The 17,366-nt window shown below is 39.9% G+C and overlaps 1 protein-coding gene across 3 annotated transcripts in view; it reads right to left on the reverse strand.

Annotated features, from left to right (window-relative positions):
* The window catches only part of ROCK2 (Rho associated coiled-coil containing protein kinase 2), a 179,648-nt gene extending 164,223 nt beyond the window's left edge, over positions 1 to 15,425 (reverse strand). The window contains exon 1 of one of the 3 annotated variants that reach the window (XM_053587319.1): positions 14,769 to 15,425. In XM_053587319.1, the coding sequence (XP_053443294.1) occupies positions 14,769 to 14,909 (141 nt within the window). In that variant the 5' untranslated portion in view covers positions 14,910 to 15,425. The remainder of the gene's footprint in view (positions 1 to 14,768) is intronic. The other 2 variants (XM_053587320.1, XM_053587321.1) reach the window with 2 other exon arrangements.
* Positions 15,426 to 17,366: the final 1,941 nt, after the last annotated feature.

The following is a 17,366-nucleotide window of genomic DNA, read 5'->3' on the forward strand; positions in this document are numbered from 1 at the left end:
ATATTTTTACATTTTATACTTTAAATACTTTTACAGGAATTTTAACCTACAAAAACATATTTTTACTCAATCTTACAGACATCAAAGTTCATGATAACTGTGTTAACACTTTCCTTTTAGAAAAATAACTAGCACTACAAATAAAAACTTTTCAAATTTAATACATTAGAGAAAGAATTCTAAAATTTTCCTTCACTGTTCAAAAAAAAGTCCCACGCGTAGTTACCTTTTTTTTTTTTTTTGAGACAGAGTCTTACCATGTCACCCTCAGTGGAGTGCTGTCACATCACAGCTCAGAGCAACCTCAAACTCCTGGGCTCAAGCTATTCTCTTTGCCTCAGCCTCCCAAGTAGCTGGGACTTACAGGCAACCACCACAATGCCCAGCCATTTTTTTGTTGCAGTTGTCATTGCTGTTTAGCTGGCCCGGGTGGGGTTCTAACCTGCCACCGTTATGTGGCTGGCACCATAACTACTGTGCTACAGGCACCGAGCCCACACATAGTTATCTTTAATAAAAGCTCAAAATAATAACAATGATCTAAACTAAAGCTAAAGAGAAAACTTTAATTTCAATAAGTATTATTATGAGAATGACTTATTCAAGAATCATACTTTAATAAATACAAGGCAAAATAGTTAAGATCACAACCTGATACTGAACACATAGGCAGCTACTTTTATATCTGAAAAGAACATTGTATCTTGGATAATACAACAATGTACACAAATTATAATGCCACAAATCACTATTCAATAAGCTAAATTCTGATGGGTACTCAAAGATAAGCCAAAAGCCAAATACAACAGCATTTAAAACACCAATAGCTACCCACCTGCTGCAGGAACCCAGTTACTAAAGTAGTACTAAGAATTGTTTTCTAATCTTTACATAGAACAGGAAATTATAAAAAAAAAAAAAAAAAAGAAAACTGTGACAAAATGAAAGGGAAAAGTTTATAAGCTTACTCCTAACATAATCAAGAGGGAAGAAGAACACCAAGAACTGAAAAGACATGTAAAAGCCACGTATGAACCACAAGTCCTTAACATTTGTAGCTTAGAAATAACTCAGCTAGTAGACTTCTCTGCTATTTTTAGGACCTACCCATATCAGAAGTAAAAGGTGTAATAAGAAGGTTTTAAAATATATATAAATATATGCTTAGTATTACTAGTCCTCTTTAAGGTATAAACAGTAGTCAGATAATTCCACAAAAAGGAGGCTGTGATTTGTATTTATTTGTATTTTCTTTATGAACACTGGAATTGGCCTATGGTACACTAAATAAAACCAGTCAATTACCACATTGTCTTCTTACACAAAAACAAAAAAAAAAATTTAAATATATTGATTCGAACTAGACCACATTCATGGCACATCAGCAAAAATCAAAAGAACAAGCAAAATTAGCAAGGATGAAACAGTGGTTAACATCATTTGTCATTAATAAAATGCACCACATCATCACAAAGACAGATAATACCAAGTTTTCTGTGAGGATATTTAGAAACTGGAACATTCATACAATGCAGGTGGGAATGTAAAATAGGAGGGCTACTTTGGAAAACAGTAGGCATCTTCGCAAAGTTAAGCATAAACTTACCTATGACCCTACAATCCCACTCCATGGAATCTACCCAAAAGAAATGAAAATATTTGTCCTCACACATGATGAATTCATAGATAAATATTGTATATCCACACAATGGAATATACTAAGCAAATAAAAAAGAACATAATACTGATACGTACTAGAACACAGATGAATCTCAAAAACATCACCATGCTAGGTGAAAGGAGCCTGATGTAAATGACTGCATATTGTATGGCTCCACTTATTTGGGATTTACAGAAAAGACAAATTTATAGAGACAGAGCAAATCAGTTGTCAACTGAGGCTGGGAGTCACGACTGACTGCAAATGGGCTCAAGGAAATTTTAGGGGGTTAATGAAAATGGAATTGTGGTGCTGGTTATATAACACTGTAAATTTACTGAAAATCATTAAGTTGTGCACTTACAATGAGTAAAATTTATGGTATGTAAAATATACCACAAATTAATTGAAAATAAAAGGAACTAGCAAAGCTAATGAACAATGATACCTAACTATTTCAACATCTGATCTCTCTCAAATGCCAGAGCTGTTCCAGAGCTGCCTGTAAACCCAAATTAGAAATTGAAACATGCTTTATCTGCACGTTATATTTATTCATTCAGCCAATAACTATCAAGGACTTACAACAAGCAACATACTATGTACTGCTCCCCTTTGCTAAATAAAAACTACCAGTAGATGTAAAAGAGAAATGATACAAAACTCTAAATTATCCTTTCTGTTTTAAACATAGTATAAAGACAACAGGAAAAATTAAGCATTTGCATTTATTAGAAAAACCATTATTACAGACATTAAACAGTTTAAAGCCAAATGAAGATGGTAGTAATCTGGTCAGGCATGATGGCTCACACCAGTCTAAGCACTTTGGGAGGCTGAGGCATGAGGCAGGAGGATGGCTTTAGGCCAGGAATTCAATACCAGCCTGAGCAACATAGCAAGACCCTGTCTCTACAAAAACATAAAGATTAGCTAGGCATGGGGGCATGCACCTGTAGTCTCAGCTACTTGGGAGACTGAGGGAAGAAGACCCCTTGAGCCTAGGAATGTGAAGTTGCAATGCGCTACAATTACATCACTGCATTCTAGGCAGGGCAAAACAGTGAGATCCTGCCTCAAAAAAAAAGTTAGTAATTTCACTGATAAATACTGCCTTATTTTTAATAATAGCAATATGCCATTTTAAAGGATTTCGCCATGTGAACACACCTCCAGCATTTCATCTGCCCTTACACATGAACTGCTATTCCAACATAGACATACGCAGGTACATAAGAAGGAAGTAGATTTTAACCAGAAAAGTAACACTTTGAGGGGACGGTGGGGGAGAACAAAGGATACATAAGATATTAATGATAAAGGCTGTTCGGCCCACACTTGGTATCTTTACTTCACTTAAAAGACTGAATAAAATTAGTTTAAATCTTTTCCAAGACAAACTTTTCAGACAATCTAGAAAATATCCCAATCACAATTCACTTTCCTACGACCTTCAATTAATTCTACTTTCAAAGCCATCCTCCCTAAATATACAAATGTTTACTTATCTTCTTTGCTATAGATAGATAAAATTGTGTGATATATCAAAATGTTTATCTGGGGAATATTTTATACCTCTTCAAGTAGGGATATATCTCCAAAGGTTATCATCACTGATATTTAAAAAACAATTGTGAGTCCATTGAACAATTACAGAATAGGAAAACAAAAAAGATATATGTTCTGAAAGAGCTTATATTCTGTGCATTACACTCATTAAAAAAAAAGGAAAGAAATTAGAAGTCAAGAACTATATAAAATATATATACTTATATATAATCTTATAATAAGTATATATATAATCCTATCTCTTAAGCATTTTCTTATATATACTTATATAAAATATATATCTTATATAAGTATATAAGATAATGCTTGGTGTATTAAGCATTATTCAACACAATCATCCAGGTAATTAAGATAACACTGTCCTGGCCTGTTTCTATCTAAATAAAGTATTTCTGGAGAAGGCTCTGCTATTCATTTCCATGACACAAAAAAAACCACCCCAATAATGAAATATTAGAAATTAATTCCCAGTCTCTAAAATAAAGTTTCTATCATTTGCTTTATAGCTAAAAAAGTCTGAAACTAAAGAAAACTAGATATTGAATACAGAGTGGTCAATCAACTACAAAAAAAAATTACAAAGCACTTTAGATATCTGAACAAACATCCTATACCTTACCAAAATGAAACAACAAACTATAAAATAATTCTTAGACTTAGAAGCATTCCCCAGATTATCAATAATGAACCAAAAATGAACATAATATTTCTTTCCCTTTGTCACACACATACAGAAATGCTAAGTATTGAGACCCAAATGCTTTCCAAGAAGGTAAGTGAGGGTCATTTTGGACAACCAAGTGCAGAATTTGTAAGATTATGGTGTACAATTTAATCATAAGTCAAAGGAGAAGCACAAATGAGAGGAAAAGAGAATGACTCCAATCGAGGATGAAGTGAGGACAGACAGTTTTAGTGGAGTCCCAAATACACTATGATTTCGTATCAATTTAAATATTAAGTTTCACATAATAAGCTAGCCCACCAAGGGAAAATGTTCTTTTGCATTATTTTTACAAGCTATAATAAGTTGCACTGAGTCATCCACATTTTCTTTACCAGTAACCGTTATCACTAACATCTCATATACATTTTTTTCATATTTTTTTAAATGTCAGCACAGATCAGAGTATTAAGTATAGTTGTAAAATATTTCAATGAAGAAACTCAAGAGGCCCAAGTAAAGACCAAATCTATAATTATTAATTACCTTTTCTCACCCCCAACCACCTCTCCCAATGGAAAGCATAATAACAGATATATAATAAACAGAGACTCTCAGCTAATATTTGGGGAATTCTAATAGTGTGTCCATAAACTTTACAAACAATTTAAATAGACAACTATTTTAAATTGAACACAAAATTCATTGGGTGGCGCCTGTGGCTGAGTAGGGCGCAGGCCCCATATACCAAGGGCGGCAGGTTCAAACCCGGCCCAGCCAAACTACAACAACAACAACAACAAAAAAAAAAAATAGCCGGGCATTGTGGGGAGCGCCTGCAGTCCCAGCTACTTAGGAGGCTGAGGCAAGAAAATCGCCTAAGCCCAAGAGCTGGAGGTTGCTGTGAGCTGTGACACCATGGCACTCTACCAAGGGTAACAAAGTGAGACTCTGGTCTCCAAAGAAAAAAAATCTCCTGATAAGATATTTGTACCCTACTTTATACTTTCCATCAGAACTCTAAGTGGAATTAAAATATCAATAAAAGTAAAGCCATGAGAGTATAAAAAGTCAGGTATGTAATATTATAATCCTGGGAACAGAAAATTTCATAAGCATAACACGTAAGCCAGAAATCATCCTACAGTGAAAAAGTTAACAAATTCAACTACATAAAAACTTTTATTATGTGTAAATACAAAAAAAAGACAAGCACATGTATAGTGTAATGTTGAACAACATTTTTCATATGTATACACCAAAATATTCTAAACCATGGTTCTCAACCTTCCTAATGTCACAATGTATTTTCATTGTTATAAAGGGGTTGCAAACCGAACCACGGGTTGAGAACCAGAGGTTTAAAAGTGGTTACCTCTGGCAGAGGGGAGAGACTGTGAAATAAGTGCCCTTCAGACATAAACCTTTCTATATACCCTAAATTTTCTAAAATAAAAACATACTATTTTTAAAATTTAAAAAGGGGCAAATCTTTCATCACTTAAAAAAATAAAATGTTTCCCTATATCAGCCATGGTTGGCTTCCCACTTCCTTCAGATACAGATAAAACTTTAGTCGGGCGTTTTGGAGGGCGCCTGTAGTCCCAGCTACTCCGGAGGCTGAGGCAAGAGAATCGCCTAAGCCCAGGAGTTGGAGGTTGCTGTGAGCTGTGTGACGCCATGGCACTCTACCGAGGGCCATAAAGTGAGACTCTGTCTCTACAAAAAAAAAAAAAAAAAAAAACTAAAAAGAAATGACTTGACCCATGAATGGATTAATAAATTGTGGTATATGTATACCATGGAATATTATGCAGCCTTAAAGAAAGACAGAGACTTTACCTCTTTCATGTTTACATGGATGGAGCTGGAACATATTCTTAGCAAAGTATCTCAAGAATGGAAGAAAAAGTATACAATGTACTCAGCCCTACTCTGAAACTAATTTATAGCTTTCATTAAGAAAGCTATTACCCAATTATAACCTAAGAATATGGGGAAAGAGGAGATGGAGGGGAGGTGAGAGGATGGGTGGAGAGAGGGTAATTGGTGGGACCACTCCTACGGTGCATCTTACAAGGGTACATGTGAAACTTATTAAATAGAATATAAATGTTTTAACACAATAACTAAGAAAAGGCCAGAAAGGCTATGTTAACCAGTGTGATGAAAATATTTCCAATTGTATATAAAACAATTGGTACCCCATGACTGCATTAATGTACACAGCTATGATTTAATAAAAATAAAATAAAGAAATGATTTTAGAACAGAGCTTGGGTTGAACAGAACCATAACTGAGGATTTGATGTAGGCTGTAATACAATACAAATGCAAATAAAAAGTTCACCTACCTATCAGTAAGTTGATTCTTAACAAAGATGCCAAAGTAACGTGAGAAAAGAAAAAGAGTTTTTAATCAAACCATAAAGCTTCTGGAAGGAAGCAAAGGAGAATATCTTTGTGACTTGGGGACAGGCAATAATTACTTGGGAAGAAAAAGCAGCAACCATAAAAAAAAAATGATTAAAAAAAATTGAGATACCACAGACAGGGAGAAAATCTTCACAAAACATATTTGACAAATAGTTCTCTTTATATGTATACAGAACTCTTTATACAGTATGTATCTAAGATATATAAAGAACTTTTACAACTCAATAATAAATATGTATAAAGAAATAAATGACCCAATTTTTTTAAATGGGCAAAAATGGAGATAAGATGCTCTGAACAGACGGTTTACCAAGGAAGATACACAAATGCATATAAAAGTACATCATTAATCAACAGGAAAATGAAAATTAAAACCACAATGAGATATCCCCATATATCCAGAGAATGGCTAAAATTCTAAGGACTGAATGTTCAGGAGGACAATGGAACAACTGGAACTCTCATACACTGTTGGTGGGAGTGTTAAAATGATGTAACTATTTTGAAAAAAGATCTGGCAGTTTCTTATAAATAAACATATATCTGCCCTATAACCTGACAATCTTATCTTACCACAAGGTATTTATTTAATTTACCCAAGAAAAATGAAAATGTCTTCACAAAGTCTTAATATGGATCGTTCATAGCAGCTGTATTAAGAGCCAAAGTACACACGTGTACTACAAACAGCCCCCTATATCCTTGGATTCAACCAACCGCAGATTGAAAGTACTGTATTTGGGGGAAAAAACGTAAATAGCAATACAATAGTAAATAATAATACAAATTAAAAACCAATACAGTATGACTATTTACACAACATTTAGATTCTATTAGGTACTATAAGTAATCTACACATGATTTATAGCATGGTTCCCAACCTTTTGGGTACTAGGGACTGTTTTCATGAAAGAAAATTTTTCCAGGGGCAGCGCCTGTGGCTCAAAGGAGTAGGGCACCCGCCCCATATACCGGAGATGGCAGGTTTAAACCCAGCCCCGGCCAAAAACTGCAAAAAAAAAAAAAAGATAATTTTTCCACAGACTGGGGTAAAAGTTGGGGACCATATGGTTTCAAGAGGATTCAAGGACATCACATCTCCACCTCAGATGATCAGGCATTAGATTCTCATAAGGAGTGTTCAACCTAGATCCCTCTCCTATCCATTTTACAAGTAGGGTTTGCAGTCCTAAGAGAATCAAATGCCAATGCCTCTGACAGGAAGCAGAGCTCAACCAGTCATGCCAGTGATGAGGGAGCAGATATAAATACACATGAAGCTTCTCTCCCTCACCTCCTGCTGGTTGGGACTAACACTGGTGGTGAGGGGCTTCCAATTTAAAGTACATAGGAGGATGTGTGTAGTTTATATGCAATACTACTTGTTACATTATCCCTTTTATATAAAGGATTTGAACATCCTTGGGTTTTGGTTTGGGGAAGAAAGTGAGAAAAGTGTCCTGGAACCAATCCCCTGCAGACACCAAGGGAACACTATACATTCTAAAAAGAATAACTGAAAATAGTTCAGTTGTTCATCAGCAGGAGATGGCTAAACTAACTGTGGTTTATACATACTAAAGAATAAAACTCAGCATTAAAAAATAAACTACTGACACAATATGAATGAATCTCCAAGACTGTGCCAAGCTAAAGAACCTAGACCAAAAATATGTATATATGATTCCATTTGTATGAAGTTCTAGAAGAGAAAAAGTAATCTCTAGTGCAAAGAAATAAGTAAAATAAAATCATGAGATTTCTAAGAGAATGGGGTACAGAATTAGCTAAAAAGGCATGTGAGGGAGAATTCTGAGTTGGTAATAATGGTCTATATTTTGATAAGGATTTTCATTGCTCAGATGTGCGCATTTGTCAAAACTCATCAATGGTGCATTTATGATTTGTGCATTTCATTGCACATAAATTTAATCTTTAAAAAAATTTAAACTTTAAAACATTATACACTGCATGCTTAAGTGTTTAAAAGAGAAGTATACTAATATCTCCAATTTATTGTAAATGACTCAAAAATAAAAGATGTATTGCTAGATGGATAAAGTGATAAATAAATGTAATAAAGGAAATATAGCAAAGTATCAATTAAATACTAAGTATATAGATGTTCGTTCTTTCACCCTTACTATATAATCTAAAATTTTCCATAATAAAATATTAAGGGGAAATTTTAAACTCTATTAAATTCTGTCCATTAAGTTGAACACAGCATATCTTTAAAATCCATCAACTCCACTCTCAAATATATTCCTTGGTCTATACAAACCCTTCCTATGAGCTCCAGGAATGTTCCCAGCAATACTTTCTATAATATCAAAAAAAAAAAAAAATGAAAAGCAACCTAAATATGCACCGAGTAGATTAGAGATATACTGATTTACAGTAGCAGAGAATATAAGTGTTTTAAGTGTTTAAAAGCGAAGTATACTAATACCCACAACATTCAAGTATACTAATATCACAACAAGATTCATGTTGTGAATCTTAGAAACACAACTGTGAGCGAAAAAACAAATCATAAGGATGCATATAAATGTCCACATTTCATAAAGTTAAAAAAAAAAAGGAAAGACCAAACAATATTTCCTAAGAATACACACAAATGTAATCTATAATAGAAAGAAAACAAACAATAAAATTTTCAGAGTAGCAGATGGGAGAGGATGTAGGAAGACTGAATCCAACAGCAGCAGCACATAGGTAACTTCAATATGCAGTCTAGTGTTCCATTTATTAGCTTGTGTGGTAACTTCATAAATGCTTGCTTTTTATGCTTCATAACCTGTATGTGTGTGCTATTTGATTAATGATCAGAATATTTCAGAATTTAAAATGAGAAAAAGAGGACTATCTGATCAAGACTGAGCAAAAAGGAAAACAAAAATCTCAGGCTTCAAGATAATTACCCACTATTTATTTTATTTATTAATTTATTTTGGACACAGCATCTCCCTCTGTCACCCTGGGTGGAGTGTGGTGATATCACAGCTCCCAGTAACCTCAAACTCTGGCTCAAGAGATCCTCTTGCTTTAACCTCCCAAGTAGCTGATATTACAGGGCACCACCTTGGCTAGTTTTCCTAGTAGAGATGGGGGTCCAACTCTGGTTGGTCTCAAATTCCTGAACTCAGATGATATAGATCCACCCACCCCAGCCTCCCAAAGTGCTAGGATTACAGGTGTGAACCACCGCCCCTGGCCTATCCACTATTTCTTTGCAACTATTTAGGTGTATGTAAGTCTACATTTCCTTAGTCTATGTTGGTCTTACCCTGGTGCCAAGATGTATCAGAATTCAGAAGTTTTTGGATTTTAGAATGGTAACACAGTATATATATTGTAGGAATATATATTCCCTCTTGAGAATCTAGAGCAGCACCCTGAAATCAAACACATTAATATTTCTCCAATGAAAGCTATTACTATTTACACCAACAGAAATGACTAGTCCACAAATACTCTAATGTCTGATCAAGTCAGATGTCACCATTAATAAATTTCACCAAAAACTTTCTTTTCAGAGTTTCTTGTACATCAGAATTGTGCATTAAGAGATTGTGGACCTGTACTTGCAGAGAGGTTCAACTTTACCCAGTGAGTTCCATATATTGCCTTTTTTTAAAGCCCTCCCCTAATTTTCTTTAAAGATTTAAAAAAAATCTTTAAACTTTTTCAGAGATTAAGGAAAATTTTCAAAGCAAATTTTATAGAAAACTTATCTCCTTTATGCTATAAATGGCGAGCTCTTAATCCACAAAAGAAAAAACATGTATAAAACAATTTTTCTTTTTTTTTTTGGTAGAGACATAGTCTCACTTTATGGCCCTGGGTACAGTGCCGTGGCCTCACACAGCTCACAGCAGCCTCCAACTCCTGGGCTCAAGCGATTCTCTTGCCTCAGCCTCCCGAGTAGCTGGGACTACAGGCGCCCGCCACAATGCCCAGCTATTTTTTGGTTGCAGTTCAGCCGGGGCCAGGTTTGAACCCGCCACCCTCGATATATGGGGCCAGCGCCTTACCGACTAAGCCACAGGCGCCGCCCTAAAACAATTTTTCAACATTTATTCTATTTCATTTTTATTATTTATTTACAATATACTCAATTATCACAGAGTTGGAAAAAATACACATAAAATTTTATTTTAATCAGGCAAATAACCAGCAGCAAGATGAATATAATGAAATCAATCAAAAAAACCACAACAGAAAAATTATGAATGAATTTTTAATCGCCTTTGCCCATCCACACAAATCTTAAGTGACAGTTTACCCAAACCTAAGTCCTATAGGTTACTATGACTGCTTATTCTTTGAAAGAGTAAAATAAATCAAAATTCCGAAGCACAGACTTTTAGAAAGACATCTTTTCAGTGTAACACTGTGAGTAAAACTCAATTCTTTTTACCATAATAGGTAAGCAATTTGAGAAGCTGAGTCTTGACAACAAAATACAAGTATTTACCCAAAATTTCAAACACTACAAAAGTCTATCACAGATGACTCCCCTCCCCCAAAAAAGTCATTACAGAACCAAACCTCTCTCGAAATTCTATGAAGTAATACCAAGCAGCTCACAATCTGCAGCCACAAAAAATATATATATATTTAGCCTTTTCAGATTAATTTAAGGACCCATATAAAGCAATGATCTTTTGCAGAGAAACAAGACAATGTAATCTGTATGCTAATAATACTGTCTTGGAATCCAGCTTTATGCTTGATGACTGCTAGAACTTTTCTGATGGAAAACTCAGAAGATAATGCTACTCACTGAGAACTATGTAGCAAGAAATAGTTCTGGGTGGCGCCTGTGGCTCAAAGGAGTAAGGCACCGGACCCATATGCCAGAGGTGGCAGGTTCAAACCCAGTCCCAGCCAAAAACTGTAAAAAAAAAAAAAGAAATAGTTGCAAATAAAACCATTTTCCCAGGCTGGGCACCGTAGCACAGTGGTTATGGCACCAGCCATATGCACCAAGGCTGGCGGGTTCAAACCCAGCCCAGGCCAGCTAAACAACAATGACAACTGCAACAAGAAAATAGCCAGGCATTGTGGTGGGCGCCTGTAGTCCCAGCTCCTTGGGAGGCTGAGGCAAGAGAATCGCTTAAGCCCAAGAGTTGGAAGTTGCTGTGAGCTGAAATGCCACAGCGCTCTACTGAGGGTGACATAGTGAGACTCTGTCTCAAAAACAAAAAACAAACAAAAAAAAACATTTCCCCTTTTTTTTTTTTTTTTTTTCAGTTTTTGGCCGGGACTGGGTTTGAACCCGCCACTTCTGGCATATGGGGCCAGCGCCTTACTCCTTTGAGCCACAGGCACTGCCCAAAAATGACTTTTTTTTTTTTTTTGCAGTTTTTGGCCGGGGCTGGGTTTGAACCCACCATCTTTGGCATATGGGGCCAGCGCCCTACTCCTTTGAGCCACAGGGAAATTTAAAGCTATTAACTTTAAAAATATGCTAACTGCACACAGAGGTGAACTAAATTTAGTAAGTACTACTACCAAGCTCTGAGCTAAGCACTTTACACATTATCTCACATAACTGCTTTTCCTACAAGCAGAGTTTTATTTTACCATGTAGGCCCAGACTACCAAAAACATCATACAGTAACTTTTCGTATACTTCATACTTTTGTCACCTTAGGAAATATACAATTTTTAATGGTACTTTCTGAGCTCCTGAATGAAGAAACTAAATATGGCTGTGTTTATATTCCTTTAAGTCTTCTCTGTTAAAATCAAAATACTTTTCTTTTTTTTTTTGGGGGGGGTGGACAGAGTTTCATTCTGTTGCCCACAGAGTGCTGTCACATCACAGCTCACAGCAATCTCCAACTCCTGGGCTCAGGTGATTGTCTTGCCTCATCCTCCCTAGCAGCTGAGACCACAGGAACCCGCATCACCCAGCTATTTTTTGTTACAGTTTGGCAGGGGCCAGGTTCGAACTCCACCACTGTCAGTATATGGGGCCAGCGCCCTACCCACTGAGCCACAGGCACTGCCAAAGTCAAAATATTTTCTATAACAAAACCAAAAGAAACACCACATGTATTAAAACAACGATCAATTATAAAATGCAACCTAATGGTAAGGTTTCAAACCTTTGAAGTGATACCAGCCATTATTTCATCAGTATTTCAGGAAATAAAAGTTTGTATAACATTATTCTTTTAAAGATTAATTTGCGGAGTTTCAGTTTGGAAAGATGAAAAGGTTCTGGAGATGGATAGTGGTAATCGTTGCACAACAATGTCAACGTATTTAATGCCATTGAACTGTACACTTAAAAATGATTTAAAATGGTAAATTTTATGTTATCTATATATGACCACAACTAAAACACTGACTTGCTCTAATATTTCATACAATTAAACATACACGCTTTAATATTTATTTATTATAACAATTGTTTTTGTTGGGTTTTTTGCAGTTTTGGCTGAGCCTGGGTTTGAACCCGCCATCTCTGGCATATGGGGCCAGCACCCTACTCCTTTGAGCCACAGGGGCCGCCCTAACAAAAAAAAAGTTTTCAGTTTATCAATTTGTAACAGGGACACCAGAAATTTTGCTCCAAAGAGTAAGCAACACTTTTTGGGTTGGTAAGATTTACTGCACCTCAGAACCATAACATTTAATTAACTAAAAGCAGCAATAACAGAGTCTATCTAGTCAGTAGCAAGAGATGTCAACTCTCGTACCAGTAATGTGTCACCTTAATAAAAGTGTATTTTGACTATACTAAGCATTCAATAAATGGACTAAATTATTTAATGTAAATGTGAAATGCTTCATTTTTTTAAAACAGCATTCATTTTAATAATTTAGAAAATACCTCAATAAAACAAAATATGATCATGCTACATGTATAAACACCTCAGGTTCAAGCTGAGAATAACCCTAATGATTATAATATCACTAAAAACCCAACTGTTGAAGAAGTATAAAAAATAGGTCTAGAATTGAATATGAACCTGATGAATACTTGACTTTTGCTGTACTATTTTTAACCAAACTTCCTGGCCTTAGGTCAAAGTTTTGCTAGCAAAATACCAAAGTGAAAATGCTGGGAGTGCAGCCCAGAATCTCTACTTTAGCCAAAGAAAAGCTATGGCCTCCGTGCAACCATATATACTCCCCCAGCTAAAGACTTCTAAAGACTATCCAGGATGTCATACTGCTGTGAGAACATAGGAAGAACACACTAACCCGAAAATCAGTAAAGGAAAACGCCAAGCACGTGTGATACAATACAGTACATCACTGCATTCTGTGTACTGCACAGAAAAGACACTTCAGTCAGTTCCTGCATTCTGACCAAACGGGACTGAGTCACTCTGCAAAAGATTCCTGAAACCTCAAAGGATAACCAACAACCTCTGAAGAAAATTCAGTCAGCTCCTGGAAAAGTAGGAGACACAGTTTTTCTCATCGCATAGTCACTAGGTTTATCTCAGCAAGGACTAGAACTGAACATCTGCATTCTGGCACAGTGTGTCTAAAGAATCTAAGGATCACTCACCCTAGTTCAAGTCTTCTAGATAATTTAATATTCACAGTACCTTTTTCGCTTTCTTCCACACCACCTTTTCCCATAAATGCCCAGTAATGTGTCTGCAGAATACAATTGTCAATCCTAACAAAAATAAGGAATAAGCCAGCATTCTACCAAGCACTTCTAATTTGTAAAACATGTTCCTTTCTTAATCAAGAGCCAATTAGCAGCCTTTACTTGGCTATTAATTTGGATTTCAAAGGCCATCTTTGTAAAGAGATACAATGAAGGGGAGAGATTTATTCCACTCTATCATTCAGACTGATTTTTTTGGCTCTGGCGCAATAATCTCAGGAAATTAAATTTACGGAAATTAAAATGTACTAAATTGCAACTATGGAATGTTCAAAGACAACTGAAAGCAACAAAACTTTAGCTACGGGTTCCAAGATTTCAAACTAAAAGGAGAGCGAGGGCAGTTCTTTGTCACGTGTCCCAGGTGGGTACTTCCAATAGACACCATCAGGTTTCTTTCTCCCCTGATTGCACCCAGGTCCCAACGCAGCGCGACACTGTTTCAAGTTGGCTGGTTTGGGGGATGAAGAATGGCCCGTCCACCACTCTATCTCCCTAAATAAAGTGGGTAGGCGGAATGCGAAGAGAGGTGTTTCCTCCCAGTGCTCCAAGAAAGCAGCAGCCAGGGATGACACCAGCTGCAGCAGGAGGTAGAAAGGAGGAATCAAAGGCGGGTCACTACTCTTGGAACTAAGTGGCAGAAACGTTCGGTCTCAGGCCACGGCTGCCGGAAGCTGGGCGGGTGGGGCGAGACCTCCCACTCCCCACGGATGGATGGGCATAGAGGGGTGGCACAGGGGGGATCAGAGAGGTATGAGCAAGAGCAAGGAGGGCTCCCAGGCCCGGCCACCTACCAGCAAGCTTTCCACGTTGATGGGGGAGCGAGGGTCTCGGATCATCGCCTCCAGTTTCCTCTGGCGACCTCCGCCGGCCCCGTCCCCCGGCACGGTCTCGGGGGCGCCGGGCATTTTCCCCGTCGGCGGGGGCCGGCTCATGCCGCCACCGCCGGGCCCGCACTCCGGCTCCTCGCGCTGGGGTCCGGCAGCCTCGGGGCCTAGCAGCGCCCCCGAACCACCGGCTCCGGGCGGGGCTCTGGTCGGGCCCACCGCCCGCCTCTAGCTCTGGATCCGGGTCTTCACGCCGTTCCGGGACCCAGGGGTTGCTCCAAGGGGCCCTCCCCGCCCGGCCCGGCCCGGCCCGGCCCGGCCGGGAGCGGCGAGGAGCAGACGGCGTCCCCGCCCCTCAGTCAGATTCGCGCCGCCGGGTCCGCTGGTCAGCGGCGACCTCCCGCAGGACTCCGCAGGCGGGAGCGCAGAAGTGGCGCCGCCACTGCCGCGGCCCGGACCGCCCCGCCCTCTGGGGCCCCGGGAGACTGAAGCCCAGGCTGGAGCAACTACGGCCTCCGCCAAGCCGCTGCCATGGTCGCCGACAGCCACCTAGCAGTCCCTCCGGCCCGCGCCCCTCACACACACACACACACGGACACGCACACTCCCGCGCGCCGACCCGTCTGCGGCCGCGCGCAGCCGCTACCCACAAGCCCCTCCGCCCGCCGCCGCCGGCGCGCACCCGCTCGCCACGCCCGCGCCGCGCGCCCCCGCGCCCCGCCCCGCCCCGCCCCGCTCCGCCCCGCGGGCCGGCCTGTGCTCGCGGCGTTTCCTCTCTTTTCTCTTGACTGCTCCGCTTTGCGTTCTGCTTTGGAGGTCCTTTCCTCCTCCTCCCCTTTTTTGGGGTCTAAAGAGGTGAAATGGCTGGGCGCGCGGTCACTACCGTGCCCTTGCTGGGGGGAGGGGAAGGAAGGCCGCGCTGGGGCTCGGTCTGCCCCTCTCCCCTCCTGTCTGACCCTGCAGTGCCGGACGACCCTGTGGCCTCGGAGGCGGTCCCCCTCCTTCCAGTCCCGACGCCGCCGGGGGAGGGTGGGCCGGCCCGCGCCCCCTGCCGCCCGGCCCCCACTGACTCAGCGCGCAGCTATGTGGGCCTTGCATCACCCCGCCTGAATAATAGCGACCGCCAGTCGCTGCCCTCGCCCGCCGAGCTCTGCGCTTGCAGGGGGCCTGCCTGGCCCACAGGGATCTTCGTGGGGAGAGGGGGGAAGGATGCAGTGGGTGTCGGGAGTTCAGGAAGAGGAGAGGCGGTTGGAATCCTAGTCCTGGGGCAGGAGGGCCTGGAGTCTCGAAAATATTTCTGCTGGTCCCTGGCAGTCATCTAGCCTGGGCTTAATCACTAACCACGTCGAGCGATAGAAAACGCTTTCCACCCGCAGGCGTTCGCGGGGTCCTTTTCTTCTGGGGGAAGGAAGAGGGGTGGTTATCCAAGCCGTCCCTCCACGTTCCCGACCTCTCTGCCATTGGTCGATCCTCCCAGGGCGCAATCTAAAAAATAGGTGCCAAGAACTATAAAACTGTCCATAGAGCCCTTTTGACCCAGTAAACCCATTTAAGGAAGTACATTTCTAAGGAAATGATCCAAAGGGGGAAGGGAGGGTGGAACTTGCAGAAAGATGTTTACAGCAGGGCTATTCACAATGTTCGCAATGACCAAAACTTGGGAATGGACCCAATTGTCCAACAATTGTATGATCCAGATAAGCTCTGTCTCATTAACAAAAAGAATTCTGGCAGGTATGCAGACTGTGTCAGGCACATGAAATTTTGGCAAGTACATGAAAGGTGTATAGGAAATAAATGAAACAAACACACAAAATAGTTTGTGCGCACTATTTTAAAATAAGCCACAGTAGGGCGGCGCCTGTGGCTCAGTGAGTAGGGCGCTGGCCCCATATACCGAGGGTGGCGGGTTCAAACCCAGCCCCGGCCAAATTGCAACAAAAAGCCGGGCGTTGTGGCGGGCGCCTGTTGTCCCAGCTGCTCGGGAGGCTGAGACAAGAGAATCACGTAAGCCCAAGAGCTGGACGTTGCTGTGAGCCGTGTGTTGCCACGGCACTCTACCGAGGGCAGTGAAGTGAGACTCTGTCTCTACAAAAAAAAAAAAAAAAAGAAAAGAAGCCACAGTGAGTAAAATGAGCAGTGGTAAGAAACCAAGAAGAATACGGTTGTGTTTAAATGAATGGGATTTGTGTGTGTTTGATAGCTCAAGAGCACATTAACATTTCACAAAGTGAAAAACTGTATTCAGATACATGGGCCACTCCAGAAAAGCCACAATCTGGTAGCTGTGAAGTAGTGAGAATGTTGAGAACCTTCTTACTGGCATGTCAGAGATAAGCCCACAGATAGGCTAAAGCCCTAACCTTGCAAAAGTAGCATTTTAATCAGTAAGTATTCGGAGAGCCTCTTTTGTTTTGGGTTAAAGCCACCCTTACTTGGACTTAGGCAGGAATAGGCTCTGCATCTCAGTTAATGGATAGGTAAGTCATTTAAGTCTGTGTGTTGAGTTATCCACCTGTACCTCTCCATAGACCCACCAAAAGGACAGTGGGCTGGACACTCCTA

The sequence above is a fragment of the Nycticebus coucang genome, chromosome 4 (genome assembly GCF_027406575.1).
Source record: "Nycticebus coucang isolate mNycCou1 chromosome 4, mNycCou1.pri, whole genome shotgun sequence".
Taxonomy (NCBI): domain Eukaryota; kingdom Metazoa; phylum Chordata; class Mammalia; order Primates; family Lorisidae; genus Nycticebus; species Nycticebus coucang.